Source organism: Macaca fascicularis, chromosome 9 (assembly GCF_037993035.2).
Source record: "Macaca fascicularis isolate 582-1 chromosome 9, T2T-MFA8v1.1".
Classification (NCBI taxonomy): Eukaryota; Metazoa; Chordata; class Mammalia; order Primates; family Cercopithecidae; genus Macaca; species Macaca fascicularis.
The window spans coordinates 1,185,752-1,200,264 of NC_088383.1; the positions used below are offsets into that span (position 1 = coordinate 1,185,752).

The 14,513-nt window shown below is 43.0% G+C and overlaps 1 protein-coding gene across 13 annotated transcripts in view; it reads right to left on the reverse strand.

Annotated features, from left to right (window-relative positions):
• LARP4B (La ribonucleoprotein 4B) overlaps positions 1–14,513 on the reverse strand; it is a 125,646-nt gene that overhangs the window by 30,240 nt on the left and 80,893 nt on the right. For all 13 annotated transcript variants that reach the window (XM_045399467.3, XM_045399465.3, XM_074000882.1 and 10 more), the window contains 2 exons: positions 8,024–8,102; positions 5,993–6,129 (listed from right to left, as the gene is read on the reverse strand). In XM_045399467.3, coding sequence (XP_045255402.2) covers positions 5,993–6,129; positions 8,024–8,102 — 216 coding nt within the window. The remainder of the gene's footprint in view (positions 1–5,992; positions 6,130–8,023; positions 8,103–14,513) is intronic.

Sequence of the window (14,513 nt, forward strand, 5' to 3'; positions counted from 1 at the left end):
CATATTGGTTGGTACATATGTATACAGGTGCCATGATGAGTTAATGGGTGCACCCGCTAATTCATCATTTACATTAGGTAGATCTCCTAATGCTAACCCTCCCACCTCCCCCCACCCCACAACAGGCCCTGGTGTCATGTTCCCCTTCCTGTGTCCAAGTGTTCTCATTGTTCAATTCCCACCTATGAGTGAGAACATGCAGTGTTTGGTTTTCTGTCCTTGTGATAGTTTGCTGAGAATGATGGTTTCCAGCTGCATCCATGTCCCTACAAAGGACATAAACTCATCCTTTTTTAAGGCTGCATAGTATTCCATGGTGTACATGTGCCACATTTTCTTAATCCAGTCTATCAATGATGGACATTTGAGTTGGTTCCAAGTCTTTGCTATTTCAATAGTGCCGCAATAAACATACGTGTGCATGTGTCTTTATAGCAGCATGATTTATAATCCTTTGGGTATATACCCAGTAATGGGATGGCTGGGTCAAATGGTATTTCTAGTTCTAGATCCCTGAGGAATTGCCACACTGTCTTCCACAATGGTTGAACTAGTTTACAGTCCCACCAACAGTGTAAAAGTGTTCCTATTTCTCCACATCCTCTCCAGCACCTGCTGTTTCCTGACTTTTTAATGATCGCCATTCTAACTGGTATGAGATGGTGTCTCATTGTGGTTTTGATTTGCATTTCTCTGATGGCAAGTGATGATGAGCATTTTTTCATGTGTCTGTTGGCTGCATAAATGTCTTTTGAGAAGTGTCTCTTCATATCCTTTGCCCACTTTCTGATGGGGTTGTTTTTTTACTTGTAAATTTGTTTGAGTTCTTTGTAGATTCTGGATATTAGCCCTTTGTCAGATGAGTAGATTGCAAAAATTTTCTCCCATTCTGTAGGTTGCCTGTTCACTCTGACGGTAGTTTTTTTTTAATTTTTTTATTTTATTTTATTTTATTTTCCTGTGCAGAAGCTCTTTAGTTTAATTAGAACCCATTTGTCAATTTTGGCTTTTGTTGCCATTGCTTTTGGTGTTTTAGACATGAAGTCCTTGCCCATGCCTATGTCCTGAATGGTACTGCCTAGGTCTTCTTCTAGGGTTTTTACGGTTTTAGGTCTAACATTTAAGTCTTTAATCCATCTTGAATTAATTTTTGTATAAGGTGTAAGGAAGGGATCCAGTTTCAGCTTTCTACATATGGCTGGCCAGTTTTCCCAGCACCATTTATTAAACAGGGAATCCTTTTCCCATTTCTTGTTTTTGTCAGGTTTGCCAAAGATCAGATGGTTGTAGATGTGTGGTATTATTTCTGAGGGCTGTGTTCTGTTTCATTGGTCTATATCTCTGTTTTGGTACCAGTACCATGCTGTTTTGGTTACTGTAGCCTTGTAATATAGGTAATATAGTTTGACTTCAGGTAGTATGATGCCTCCAGCTTTGTTCTTTTGGCTTAGGGTTGTTTGCAGATGACATGATTGTATATTTAGAAAATCCCGTCGTCTCAGCCCAAAATCTCCTTAAGCTGATAAGCAACTTCAGCAAAGTCTCAGGATACAAAATCAATGTGCAAAAATCACAAGCATTCTTATACACCAATAACAGACAGCCAAATCATGAGTGAACTCCCATTCACAACTGCTTCAAAGAGAATAAAATACCTAGGAATCCAACTTACAAGGGATGTGAGAGAGAACTACAAACCACTGATCAATGAAATAAAAGAGGACACAAACAAATGGAAGAACATTCCATGCTCATGGATAGCAAGAATCAATATAATGAAAATGGCCATACTGCCCAAGGTAATTTATAGATTCAATGCCATCCCCATCAAGCTACCGATGACTTTCTTCACAGAATTGAAAAAACTGCTTTAAAGTTCACATGGCTCAGAGAATGTTTAGGTCAGCAAAATTACCCTATATGACACTGTAATGGTAGATACATGTCACTATACAGTTGTCTGAACCCACAGAATATACAATATCAAGTGAACCCTTATGTAAACTGTGGACTGCAGGTGATAATGATGTGTCCGTGTAGGTTTCATCAATTATAACAAATGTTCCTCTACTGGGGAATGTTCATATGGGAAGAGGCCATGCATGTGTGCAGGGGATATAATGGGAGATCTCTGTACTTTGCTCACAATTTTGCTGTGAATCTAAAACTGTTCTAAAAAATAAAGTGTACTGGCCGGGCACGGTGGCTCACGCCTGTAATTCCAGCACTTTGGGAGGCCAAGGCAGGCGGATCACGAGGTCAGGAGATCGAGACCATCCTGGCTAACACGGTGAAACCCTGTCTCTACTAAAAATACAAAAAATTAGCCGGGCGAGGTGGCGGGCGCCTGTAGTCCCAGCTACTCGGGAGGCTGAGGCAGGAGAATGGCGTGAACCTGGGAGGCAGAGCTTGCAGTGAGTCGAGATCACGCCACTGCACTCCAGCCTGGGCGATAGAGCAAGACTCCGTCTAAAAAAAAAATAAAGTATACTTCTAAAGAAAGGACTCAATTGTTAATAAAATTAATAAAGTATGTGTGGGACATCTAAATAGACACTACTGCAAAGAAGAAAAAAGAAGGCAAATAAGCACACTTAAAAAATGTTCAATTTCATTAATCATTAGAGAAATAGAAGTTAAAACCTCAACAAGATACCACTATATAGTTATTAGAAAACATAAAATTAACATGACTGCATACCAAGTGTCAGAAGGATATGGGGAAACTGGAGCTCTCATCCCTGCCGTAGTGGCCAACCGTAAAATGGTCCAACCACTTTGGAAAACAGGTGGGCGGTTTCACAGTGAATCATACACCTAACAACACAATCCAGACATTCCACTTCTGGCTATTTACCCGAGAGACAGGGAAGCACACGGTCACGCAGAGACTTTTACACAAGTGTCCACAGCAATTTGTAGTGGTCAAAACCTGGCAATAACCTAAATGTCTTTAACTGGTAGGTGCATGAACCAACTGGGAATATCCATTTGAAAGAATACTTCCCAGCAAAAAGAAGCAATCACCAGTCAACAACAAAATAGTTATGCCAGACCAAAGGAAAGTGATATTGCATAATCGACTCCATTTACATCAAATTTGTAAAACTGCACACTAATCTGTAGTGACAGGAAGCAAATCAGTGGTTGCCTGGGGAGGGGTAGAGGAAGATTGGCGGGGGTGGCTGTGATGGCTATGTTTGGTATCATGATTGTGGTAGTTTCATGGGTGTATAAATATGTTAAAACTTACCAAATGTACACTTAGAATGCATAATTTATGGTATGTAAATTCTACCTCCATACAGGCAGGGGTGTCACCCTCTGCACGTCACGCCTCACCCAACTCACCTGCCCCCATGACGTGACACTGAATGATGAGCTTCAATCCCATTCATGCTTTCCCACCATCTCCATGCTCCTCTGAACCCACAAAAATCCCTGCGCTTCAGCTTTACACACCCCCAAGCTTTATATACATGGTATCACCTTGCACAAATTTGGAAATATGCTTTTATAAACATTATAATTTTAAAATTTATTCTTGTTGGAATATGTAGGCCTAGCTCACTGTAACAGCTCTGGTACTCACTGTGTGAATATAACACAATGTATTTATTCTGGTGACAAATATTTTAGCATGTCTTTTTAATTAGCAGTTTCAGTTATATTAAGGGTAAAAACAGCACTTGAATCAGACATACTAGGACATGCACTGTATGTTTATTATGACATTAAAAATAATCTAGAAATGTAACTTACACAACTTAACACAAGAGCTGCAGTATTCAAAGTAAAATCATTCAAACGATCTTGAGTTAAATTTTTAAAAAGATAAAATTAAATATTCATCAAGTATCTGCTGTGTGTCTGAGTCTCTGCTAGGTATTTTGGGCACAAGATTTAAACATAAGATGAAGCCAGGCATGGTGGCTCACACCTGTAATCTCAGGACTTCAGGAGACTAAGGCGGGCAGATCACTTGAGGTCAGGAGTTTGAGACCAGCCCTGCCAACGTGGTAAAACCTCGTCTCTACTAAAAATACAAAAAATTAGCTGGGCGTGGTGGTGCATGCTTGTAATGCCCAGCTACTTGGGAGGCTGAGGTAGGAGAACTGCTTCAACACAGGAGGCAGAGGTTGCGGTGAGCTGAGATGGCACCACTGCACTCCAGCCTTGGCGACAGAGTGAGATTACATCTCAAAAATAAATTCATTCATTCATTCATTCAATTTAAATAAAAAACAAAACAAAACAAAACAAAAAAACAAAGTAAGATAAGAACTTTAATCCTGTGGACCTATTTATGACATGTTCATCCTCTTAAGAACTACAACTAATGCAATAACTTGCTAACAATATTCTTATCACACAGGTTCTTACAAAGGCATGTACATCTCTGTCCAAAAATCGAGTGAAAAAAAGACAAAATGAGAAACTAAAGAGCTGAGTGCAAATGGATAAAAGGTAAGTCATAAAGAAGGCAGGAGGAGATGGGACAAAATAGGTGACGAGGCTGCCCTGGATCGCCTATGGGCAGGTGGGCTCTGTTGAGTAACCACACAGAGCAATTTAATATCCTCATGGTCGGTGGAAACCACTTCTTGCCAGTAACAATCAACTGAGAAATCATCCCAGTGGGGCAGCAGCATTTGCAAGGTCTGTCCTAAAAGGAATAACTAAACCTGGAACTCCTAATCATAACCAAAAAAGACTTCAGAGTATAAACAGGGACAAGAATGCTGCTGGCCTTTCAAAGATGGGGCCCAATTCAGCTGGCACAGACAACAGCTTCTGTTCTGCATGGTGACACCAGGGAGCACGGCGCCATTCTGGGAGATGGCAGTGCCACTCTCAGAACTCACAGTCAATGGTAATCATGTTTGCCAGTTTCTTCACTGTCTCCAATAATTTAATAACCCACGATATCTGTCTAAAAACAGAGAAATAGAGAACTTGTATTTGTGAAAAGAAAATCCAACTAAGCTCTAAGGTAAGATGCTTACCTTTTTATACTACTGTAAAGTCAAATCCACACAAGAACAAAAACACCTGCATGAACTGTCGCCAGTGCAGTTAAGCCAGGGACAATGTGGAAACCCTTCTATGTGAGTAGAGGCAGTGGACTTAAAGGAGACTTTAAGTCAGGCTTAGCAATGTCCAATCACTCAAAACTATGTAGGGGGCATCATCAACACTTAATGCTTAAACACTGTTTGATGTTGCCAAATTTCAAAGAAACAACTTCACTCACAACATAAGTTTGTTTTGTTTTTTTTTTTTGAGACGGAGTCTAGCTCTATCGCCAGGCTGGACTGCAATGGGGCGATCTCAGTTCACGGCAACCTCCGCCTCCCGGGTTCAAGCGATTTCCCTGCCTCAGCCTCTCAAGTACCTGGGATTACAAGCACGCACCGCCACGCCCAGCTAATTTTTTGTATTTTACTGGAGATGGGATTTCACCATGTTGGCCAAGACAGCCTCAATCTCCTGACCTTGTGATCCTCCCACTTCGACCTCCAAAAGTGCTGGGAATATAGGTGGCCCACACCTGGCCCACAACACAATTTTAAGAAAAACTGCAATAATTATTTCATCAAAACATAAACAGGAAGTTGCAATTTGAAAGAAACACCTTTAGTGGCAAAGCTGTAATTAAAATGTATTTTACTTTAACTATAAATGTTATTTTTATTTTGTTTTTCATGAATGAAAGAGCTATCTTTAAAATTCCCATTAAAAAGATTATTTTCTACTTCATATGGCCCAAAACTTGTTTGAGGTTTCATAATGGATCCAACTGGCATTCCCAGGACTATCAGGCGCTAGTCCAGAATTACTGGACCTGAGCAGAAAGCAATGGAGGCAAGAGAACAATCTGACTTGCCATCAAGGACCTTAATGTTTGATGGCTATAGATTTAAAGGTTCACACTGAGAAGACAAATACTCTAAGGACAAGCATTATTAATTTAAAATTGTCATTTACTTACATCTTAGCACTTCCACAATCAAGTCCACATCAGTGCTGAGCTTCTTGATGTGGTCGAGGTTAGCCACCGTTGTGATTGGCACATACTGGTCACTGTCCATCTGTGATATAAGATACATGTCACTAGCAAGGTTCTCCCTGTTGAAAGAAAACAATCTCCTTTAATCAATATTTCTTTAAAAAGAAGTTTCACCTACTGCAATTCCAGTTTCACAAGAGGCATGAGTGTGGCATGGTATTGCTTTGGAGTTAAATCGGAGCCCAGGACCCATCTGTTATTTGCTGTCTCTCCGGCCTCAGTTAAATTTTTTCAAAATCTCAGTCTTGAAGAGGCAGGGAGTGCAAAAGTAAAAGTATACTGCACTTTCTACAATCAAAATTCATGAGAAGATGGTTATTTTTAAATAAGATGTAATTATTTGTAGCTGTCATTTTTGCCCTAAGAAGTATTTGAGGAGTTTATTAAAAATACATACAATTTTGTTAGGCTGGGCACAGTGGCTCACGCCTGGAATCCCAGCACTTTGGGGGGCCAAGGTAGGCAGATCACCCGGGCTCAGAGTAAGACCAGCCTGACCAACATGGTGAAACCCTGTCTCTACCAAAAATACAAAAATTAGCCAAGCATGGTGGCAGGCACCTGTAATCCCAGCTACTTGGGAGGCTCAGGCAGGAGAATCGCTGGAACCCAAGAGGTGGAGGTTACAGTGAGCCGAGATCGCACCATTGCACTCCAGCCTGGGTGACAAGAGTGAAACTCCGTCTCAAAAAAAAAAAAAAAAAAAAAAAAAAATTTAAAGTAAAGAAATCCAGCTGAATGAACAAGAAAGGAAAACCTAAAAAGGCCAGGATAACATCATTCACAAAATTCCTCCTGTAGACTCTGGAACACTCACTAGAGAGCCTATATCCAGCCCTGGCTTCCTGGCAGCCAGAATTAAAAAGAAGGAAACAGTAACTTTACCCACAAAATCCAAAGGTGAGCCACAAATCATCAGCAGTTTGGGCCATGACGAGCTATTTTCTGGTGTTTTGGTCAAAGATCAATGTTTCCTGTGAATTCTCAAGGCATCGTACAATGTAGTAAACAAGGTCCTAAGAAACATTTCAAAACTGAAAACAGTGCTGGGTTCCTGGCGCCTCTGCTCAGTGTCCCTCGGTGAAGGCCCATGACTGCCGATCAAACGGAGGCCATGCAGGAGGAGGCCCTGCTCCACCCTCATCTTGGCCACCTTCCAGTTGTAGCTGATTTTGGCCCCGTGGGGCTACAGAAGGGGGTGAGTGGCAGAGGGCTCACACCTGTGCCCCCTAGGGTGCTCCACTGGTGCCCCAGCACCTCTTGCGTCTGCTGTGTCATGGTGCAGTATGCTCAGACTCCAAACGTGGAACAGCATGGGCATGGGGAGGAGGCCAGCAGAGCCCCTCACACCTCCGCCTCATACAGCCACAGGCTTCAAGGAGCCCCTAGCAGACACCTGTGTGGAATCCTCAGGGCTCCAGAGAAAACACCTGGAAAATCATCTTCGACAGAAAACCTTACACACAGCCAATCGGCTGTTGCCATACTCAGAGAAATTACATCAAACCCAATCCCACCTTCCTTTATGTCCAGTTCTGCCACTGGAACTTTAAAGGTTTTACTAAGAAAAAGGTATTATTCAGGGGGAAAAAAATGATTAAAAGTGAGTGTTATATAAATAAAACAACTTGCTATCTCAGTGTTTGGTGTGTTTTCAGAAACAACATGGCACATTTGTTCTCAAACTTCGGTGTGAAGAGTCTGATTCAGCAGCACAGGGCGGGCCAGGCCCTTCAGACGGCATTCCAGACAGTGACCACCAACACCACGGGGGACCACTGACATGAAGGTTCCATTCCGTTCTCAAACGTCAAAAGATTGTTATTACTCAATATTCCACGTCTTAATATTCATATATATGGATATGAGTAGATACTCCTTCATAAAATACCCCATTTGTATATAATTTAACTATTTGCACGAGACATTAGAAAAAAACACCACCAGCCTTACCTAGATAAGCAGAATTCCAATGTTTTTTTAAGTACTTCCCGGGGGTCTTCCTGGCTTTCTGGTTGAGACTCATTTCCTCCTACAGAAAAGTAATAATCAACTTAGGAAAAACGGCTTAAAATTTAGGAAGCAGATAATTCAGTACAGCAGTTCTAGTGCTTTCAACTTACATTCTGACACAACTACCCTAAGTGTATATTGAGTATAAAAAATGCTACTTTACCTATCAAAAAAGTAAATCATGCAAAAAAATGTATTCCTTTATCCCCCAAAACAAAAACAGCACAATTTAGAAAAATAATCTAAGTCTCATGAGCAGAGTGTAGCACGGGCTTTTTCTACCAGAAATGACAAGTGTAAATTTAGCTAATGCCTTGTCTCACTGCAAAAAGAATTTTCAAGTAACCTACACAAACACAAACACTAAACAATAATAAAATATAGAGGAAAAAATTAAAACAACGATGACAAAGATAACTGGCAAACAACCAAGGCTGGAGATCATAAACAGACAGGCTCTACAATACTAGACAGTTTCTACAACAGAGGCTTCAATTTGCCTTTCAACTTCCAGAGTAGAAGGAACAAGTGAGAATTGCCGTGTTACAGAATTCCTATAAGAGAATGATAAATAAACCAGATCTTCAAGAGGAAACAAAAGCTGGATCTAAATTCTGGAAGAAATTTCTGAGAAGATGCCAGAGGGCATGGTGTGTGTGGTCACAGGCAGCACAGGACCGTGAATCTGAAGCTCTATAAGACAGAGCTGGACTCTGGACACTGCATAAACAGGTATTTTAATAATGTTGAGACGACAGGCACTGAAATGCTAAGAACTAAGTTTTTTCTACATTCCTATACAAATTAGCATGGTACAATCATACATGAGCCATGCTAACACAAGAGACACTTGTATCTTAAAAGTCAAAGTTAAAGACCATGAAAAGGCAAAGACAAAGTGGAGCGTTCAGGACAAATAAGAGGGACAGGGAGTTTGTATGGTGTTATACAATGAGCTTAGTAAAAATCCACCCCCACCAGCAAAAAGAAAACAAAACTGCTAAAGCAACCATAACACAAAACCAAACCATGGGACTCAATGAGACTGAAAACTGAAAATTGAAAACACAACCTGATGCCACTGTCCATCTAGACTAAAGTGTCTCCAGGTCACTCATCTAAATTCACACTCCACTCCCCATGTTTGACAGGTGTTTACTAAATATTTCTATGTGCCAGGCACTATGGCAGGCTCTGTGAATTCAGCCTGAATAAGGCAAAGCCTGTGCTCTCGTGAAGCCAACACTCTCGTGGGAGAGGCAGATAACAGACAGTTAATCAGTAACTATATACACCATGTCAGAGAGAAACTGACACTGAGGAAACCACCCAGGATGAGGGGCAGCAAGGCCTGGTGCCGTCCAGACAGGAAGTGCCATGCGATCTGATAGAGGAGGGGTGGGGCACGCAGGAAGGTGGGAAGTGTGTTCTAAGCGGGGAGCCTCAAGCACAGGTGTCCCAAGATGGGGCCTCTCAAGGGGTAGAGTTCAGCAGTAGGAGGCCAGCACAGCTGAGAAGAGGGGTGACAGACACAGTAAGAAATGAGGTCACAGAGGCTGATGTGTGTGTGAGATCAAGGAGGACGTTAGAGGATGTTAGAGTAAACGTCATAGAAAACCAATTCAAGGCTGACATTTTGAAAAGATCTCTGGTTCCATGGTGTAGACAGACTGTGCAGGCACCAGCTGGAAGTTATAGGTGGTGCTGAAGCCACAAGGGAAGGAAGAAAAACAGCACAGGACTGAACCTGGAACACTCCCACCTTCAGCAGGAGGCAAGTGCATGAGGGCCAAAGGACACAGGTTAACAGCCAGCAAGGTGGGAAGACCATTAGGATACTGTGAAGTTAGGAGCCAAGATAATCACCCACTACAACATGACACAGTAGAGCCAGGTAAGTTAAGAAGTTGGAACTAACTACTAAATCTGGCTGCACCAGGGTCATTAAAGAGCTCGACAAATGCCGCTTAGGACAGCTGTCTACCTGGACTGGACTCCAGAGTGAATGGAAGCAAGGAGATCTGGACTGGACTCCAGAGGGAAGGAAGGAGACCTGGACTGGACTCAAGAGGGAAGGGAAGCAAGAAGATCTGGACTGGACTCCAGAGGGAGGGGAAGCAAGGAGATCTGGACTGGACTCAAGAGGGAAGGGAAGCAAGGAGACCTGGACCGGACTCCAGAGGGAAGGGAAGCAAGGAGATCTGGACTGGACTGAAAAGGGAATGGAAGCAAGGAGACCTGGACTGGACCCAAGAGGGAATGGAAGCAAGGAGACCTGGATTGGACTCCAGAGGGAATGGAAGCAAGGAGACCTGGACTGGACTCCAGAGGAAAGGGAAGCAAGGAGACCTGGACTGGACTCAAGAGGGAATGGAAGCAAGGAGATAGGACAGCAAGCAGACAGCTGAAGTGTTCTACAGTGGAAGATGGGCTGCCCCGGGGTGGCTTCATCTAAGATGAGAGATAATACCACCTTAGAAAGATGGGGAGTGACCCAACCATGCAAGAAACGCCTGGCACTGCAGCCAGAGGAGACTGAGGAGCAAAGACAATGACAAGTGAGGCGGGCTCTCGGGGAGACTGGAGGTTGGGCACATGGTGCTGGGAAGACACAGGCCATCTGCCTCCAGGCAAGATGGAGTCACAGGAGCTAGGTTAACTTTCCCTTTAAAACCACCAAGAAACCAAATAAGATAGATGAAATGATCGTTTTCTAGATGTGGGACGTAGGGCTACAAAGGACATGGATTCCTACGTGACATGAGACTTTTTTTCTTTGAGAGAGTCTTGCTCTGTCACCCAGGCTGAAGAACAGTAGCGCAGTGTTGCAACCTTGGCTCACCGCAACCTCCACCTCCTGGGTTCAAGTGATTCTCACCTCAGCCTCCTGAGTAGCTGGGATTACAGGCACACACCACCAGGTACGGCTATTTTTTTTTATTTTTATTTTTAGTAGAGAAGGGGTTTCACCATGTTGGTTAGGCTGGTCTCGAACTCCTGACCTTGTGATCCGCCCGCCTTGGCCTCCCAAAAGTGCCGGGATTCCAGGCGTGAGTCATCATGCCCGGCTTGACATGAGACATTAAAGTAACCCCCACAGGTCCAGCCCACTGCCCTGAGGGAAGTCCCAGGCTGTGCCCAGGGAGTGGGAAGTCAGGTGGGAACCCAGTGTATGGCTGCGTGAAAGAGAAAAAGAGAATGCAGGAGATGGGGAGGCTGAGTGCATAGGCCAGACGGCAGGAGGAGCTCCAGAGAACCGCAGGGCCCAGGCCCCAGCACATTGTCGGCCAGGTTCTTTGCAAAGCACAGATGTGATGAAACTACCCAAGGCTCATGGAAGAACCACCTGAGAGGATCAGAAGTGTAACAATATATGTCATTCACGTGCAGGGCCTGAAATGGTTAACCGTCCCCCCCCAGAAAATCTTGTGATTCCCGGAGCCCTGCCTTGGTGATAGGAAACAGGTCCCACACCACACGGTTCCACTCACACCTAACACATTTTAAAAACAAGATATGAAAGGATCACACTGTTTCCAAGAAACTTGGCTGCATCTCAGAACAAATATCAAATACTTAAAGAAATACAAAAATACTAAGCCCTGAATAAAGTAAAACTCAATCTAACCAAAAATGACCACGCACGCAAACAAAGCAGCAGGATGGTGTGACCTGTGACAGTGAGAAATATCAACCCACAGACGTCGTCCAGACCTGACACAGACGGTAAAATTAACTGAGAAGGATGGTAAAAGTTACCATAACTGTATTCCATATGTTCACAAAGTCAGGTAAGGACATAAAAGTTACAAAAATAAGAAAGAAAAGAGAAAAAACTTATAGAGATGAAAACTCCCATGTCTGATATTAAAAATACCTGATGAGATTAACAACAGGTTAGGCATTATAGCAGACTTGGGAACCTGAAGACACAGTAACAGAAACTTCCCAAAATCAAACAGAAAATGAGATGCACGACGAGCTCCGAGGATCAGTCAGCTGCGGACAACATTGAGCAGCTCAGCTCCAGTGTAGCATCAGACCCTGGCATGGTCCGCCCCCAACCCAGAGAAATCTACACACGTTAACAGAGAGCACTGGAAACCACCACCACATGGACAAAGAGGTGTGCTTTTTTGCTTGTTATAATTTAAATCTCTTTTAAAAATAACTGACTTTTAAATAAAAATAAAAACAATATATTGTCAGTTTATAACATAAGTAACCGCAAAATGCATGATGACCAAAGCATCCAGGCCACGAGAGCAATGGCGGCAGACTGCCCTGATGCTGTGCTCTACGTGAAGCAGCACGCAGCTGCTTCACAGGTAGACTGGGTTAGCCGAAGGAAGTGGAACAAGACGCAAAGAAATCACTTAAACAGCAAAACAAAGAAGAAGGCTACTCCACAAGAAAACAGAAAAAGAGGGAAAGAGGAACGAAGAACGGATGGGACAAAAAGAAACAGAACACGCCTAGCACTCAATCTTGGTTTCTGATATCACTCTCCAATGAAGGACCCAGCGCTCCTTGGAGAAATGGCTGATTCTAAGACTGAAGCAAGGAGAAAAAAACAAAACCAAACAAAATAACCACGAAAAGCCCTACGTTGATGGGGCATGTCAAAAGGAGCCAACCAGAACTCCTGATGGCCAAAGCTAGAACAATTTGAGCAACAAAATAAAGCAGTATTAGATTATAACGAAAAGTATAAAACAAACATTCCTGAATCCACACTGCTATAAATAGTTGAATAAGTAAATAAAGGAGAAAAGACAAATCTCCCATACATAAGAATTTTAAATAATTTACAAAGATTCATGTCCTCATAGAGGGGGACTGTAAATCCCCAATTCCTTGAGTGTGGGCCGTACGCAGCGACTTCCTTCCAAACAGTACAACACAGAAATGGGGAAGGAAAGGGTAACTTCACAGTGAGAAACCCAGTAAACAGCCAGGCGATCAAGATCCACACCAACAGTGATATGTCACGCTGGCAGTGTGCACCTTGACATACGTGATGAAAATGGTGTTTTAACCTCTCAAACCCATTAACACTGCAGCATCACAACGAGAAAACATCCAATTCTAATAGAAAAGGATGCTACAAACCACTTGACTAGTACTCTTCAGAACTATTATATCAAAATTACCACAAACAAGGAAAGCCTGGGAGACTGTTACAGCCAAGAGGAGCCTAAGGAGACATAACAATTAAATATAATGTGGTTCTCAGCTGAGATCTTGAAACAGAAAAAGGACGTCAGGTTACAACGTATCACTACTGGTTCAGTGATGGGGACAAATGCACCATATTAATGTGAGACGTTAATAGTAAGAAAAACTGGGTGCCAGGTGTATGGGAACTGTGTTCAATCGTCTCCATCTGTCTGTAAGTCTAAAACTATTCTAAAACCAACAGCAAGATGAGAGACCTAAACCGAACCAAAGCAATTACCACACTAAATGTTAACATTCTAAATAGAAGACAAAAAAGCAAAACCCAAATGTTATCTTATCTACAACAAATGCACTTTATTAAATACACAAATAGATTAAAGTAAAAAGGATATAAGGTATACCATATTAAGGCTAGTCAAAAGAAACCTGGAGTGGTTACATTAACATGAGACAAAGTAAATTGAGAGCAAATACTATTACTAAAGATAAAGACAGGGATCAATCAATCAAGAGGCCACAAAAATTTTTTTTTTTTTGAGACGGAGTCTCGCTCTGTAGCCCAGGCTGGAGTGCAGTGGCCGGATCTCAGCTCACTGCAAGCTCCGCCTCCCGGGTTCACGCCATTCTCCTGCCTCAGCCTCCCGAGTAGCTGGGACTACAGGCGCTGCCACCTCGCCCGGCTATTTTTTGTATTTCTTAGTAGAGACGGGGTTTCACCGTGTTAGCCAGGATGGTCTCCATCTCCTGACCTCGTGATCCGCCCATCTCGGCCTCCCAAAGTGCTGGGATTACAGGCTTGAGCCAACGCGCCCGGCCGAGGCCACAAAAATCTTAACAAGTCTTCAAATACATGAAGCAAAAACTGATAAAACTAAAAGGATAGGCCGGGCGCGGTGGCTCAAGCCTATAATCCCAGCACTTTGGGAGGCCGAGATGGGCAGATCACGAGGGCAGGAGATCGAGACCATCCTGGCTAACACGGTGAAACCCCGTCTCTACTAAAAAAAAAAAATACAAAAAAACTAGCTGGGTGAGGTGGCGGGCGCCTGTAGTCCCAGCTACTCGGGAGGCTGAGGCAGGAGAATGGCGTGAACCCGGGAGGCGGAGCTTGCAGTGAGCTGAGATCCGGCCACTGCACTCCAGCCTGGGCGACAGAGCGAGACTCCGTCTCAAAAAAAAAACCAACCAACCAAACAAAAAAAACCCTAAAAGGATAAACAGACAAATGCATAAATTAATAGAACCTTTC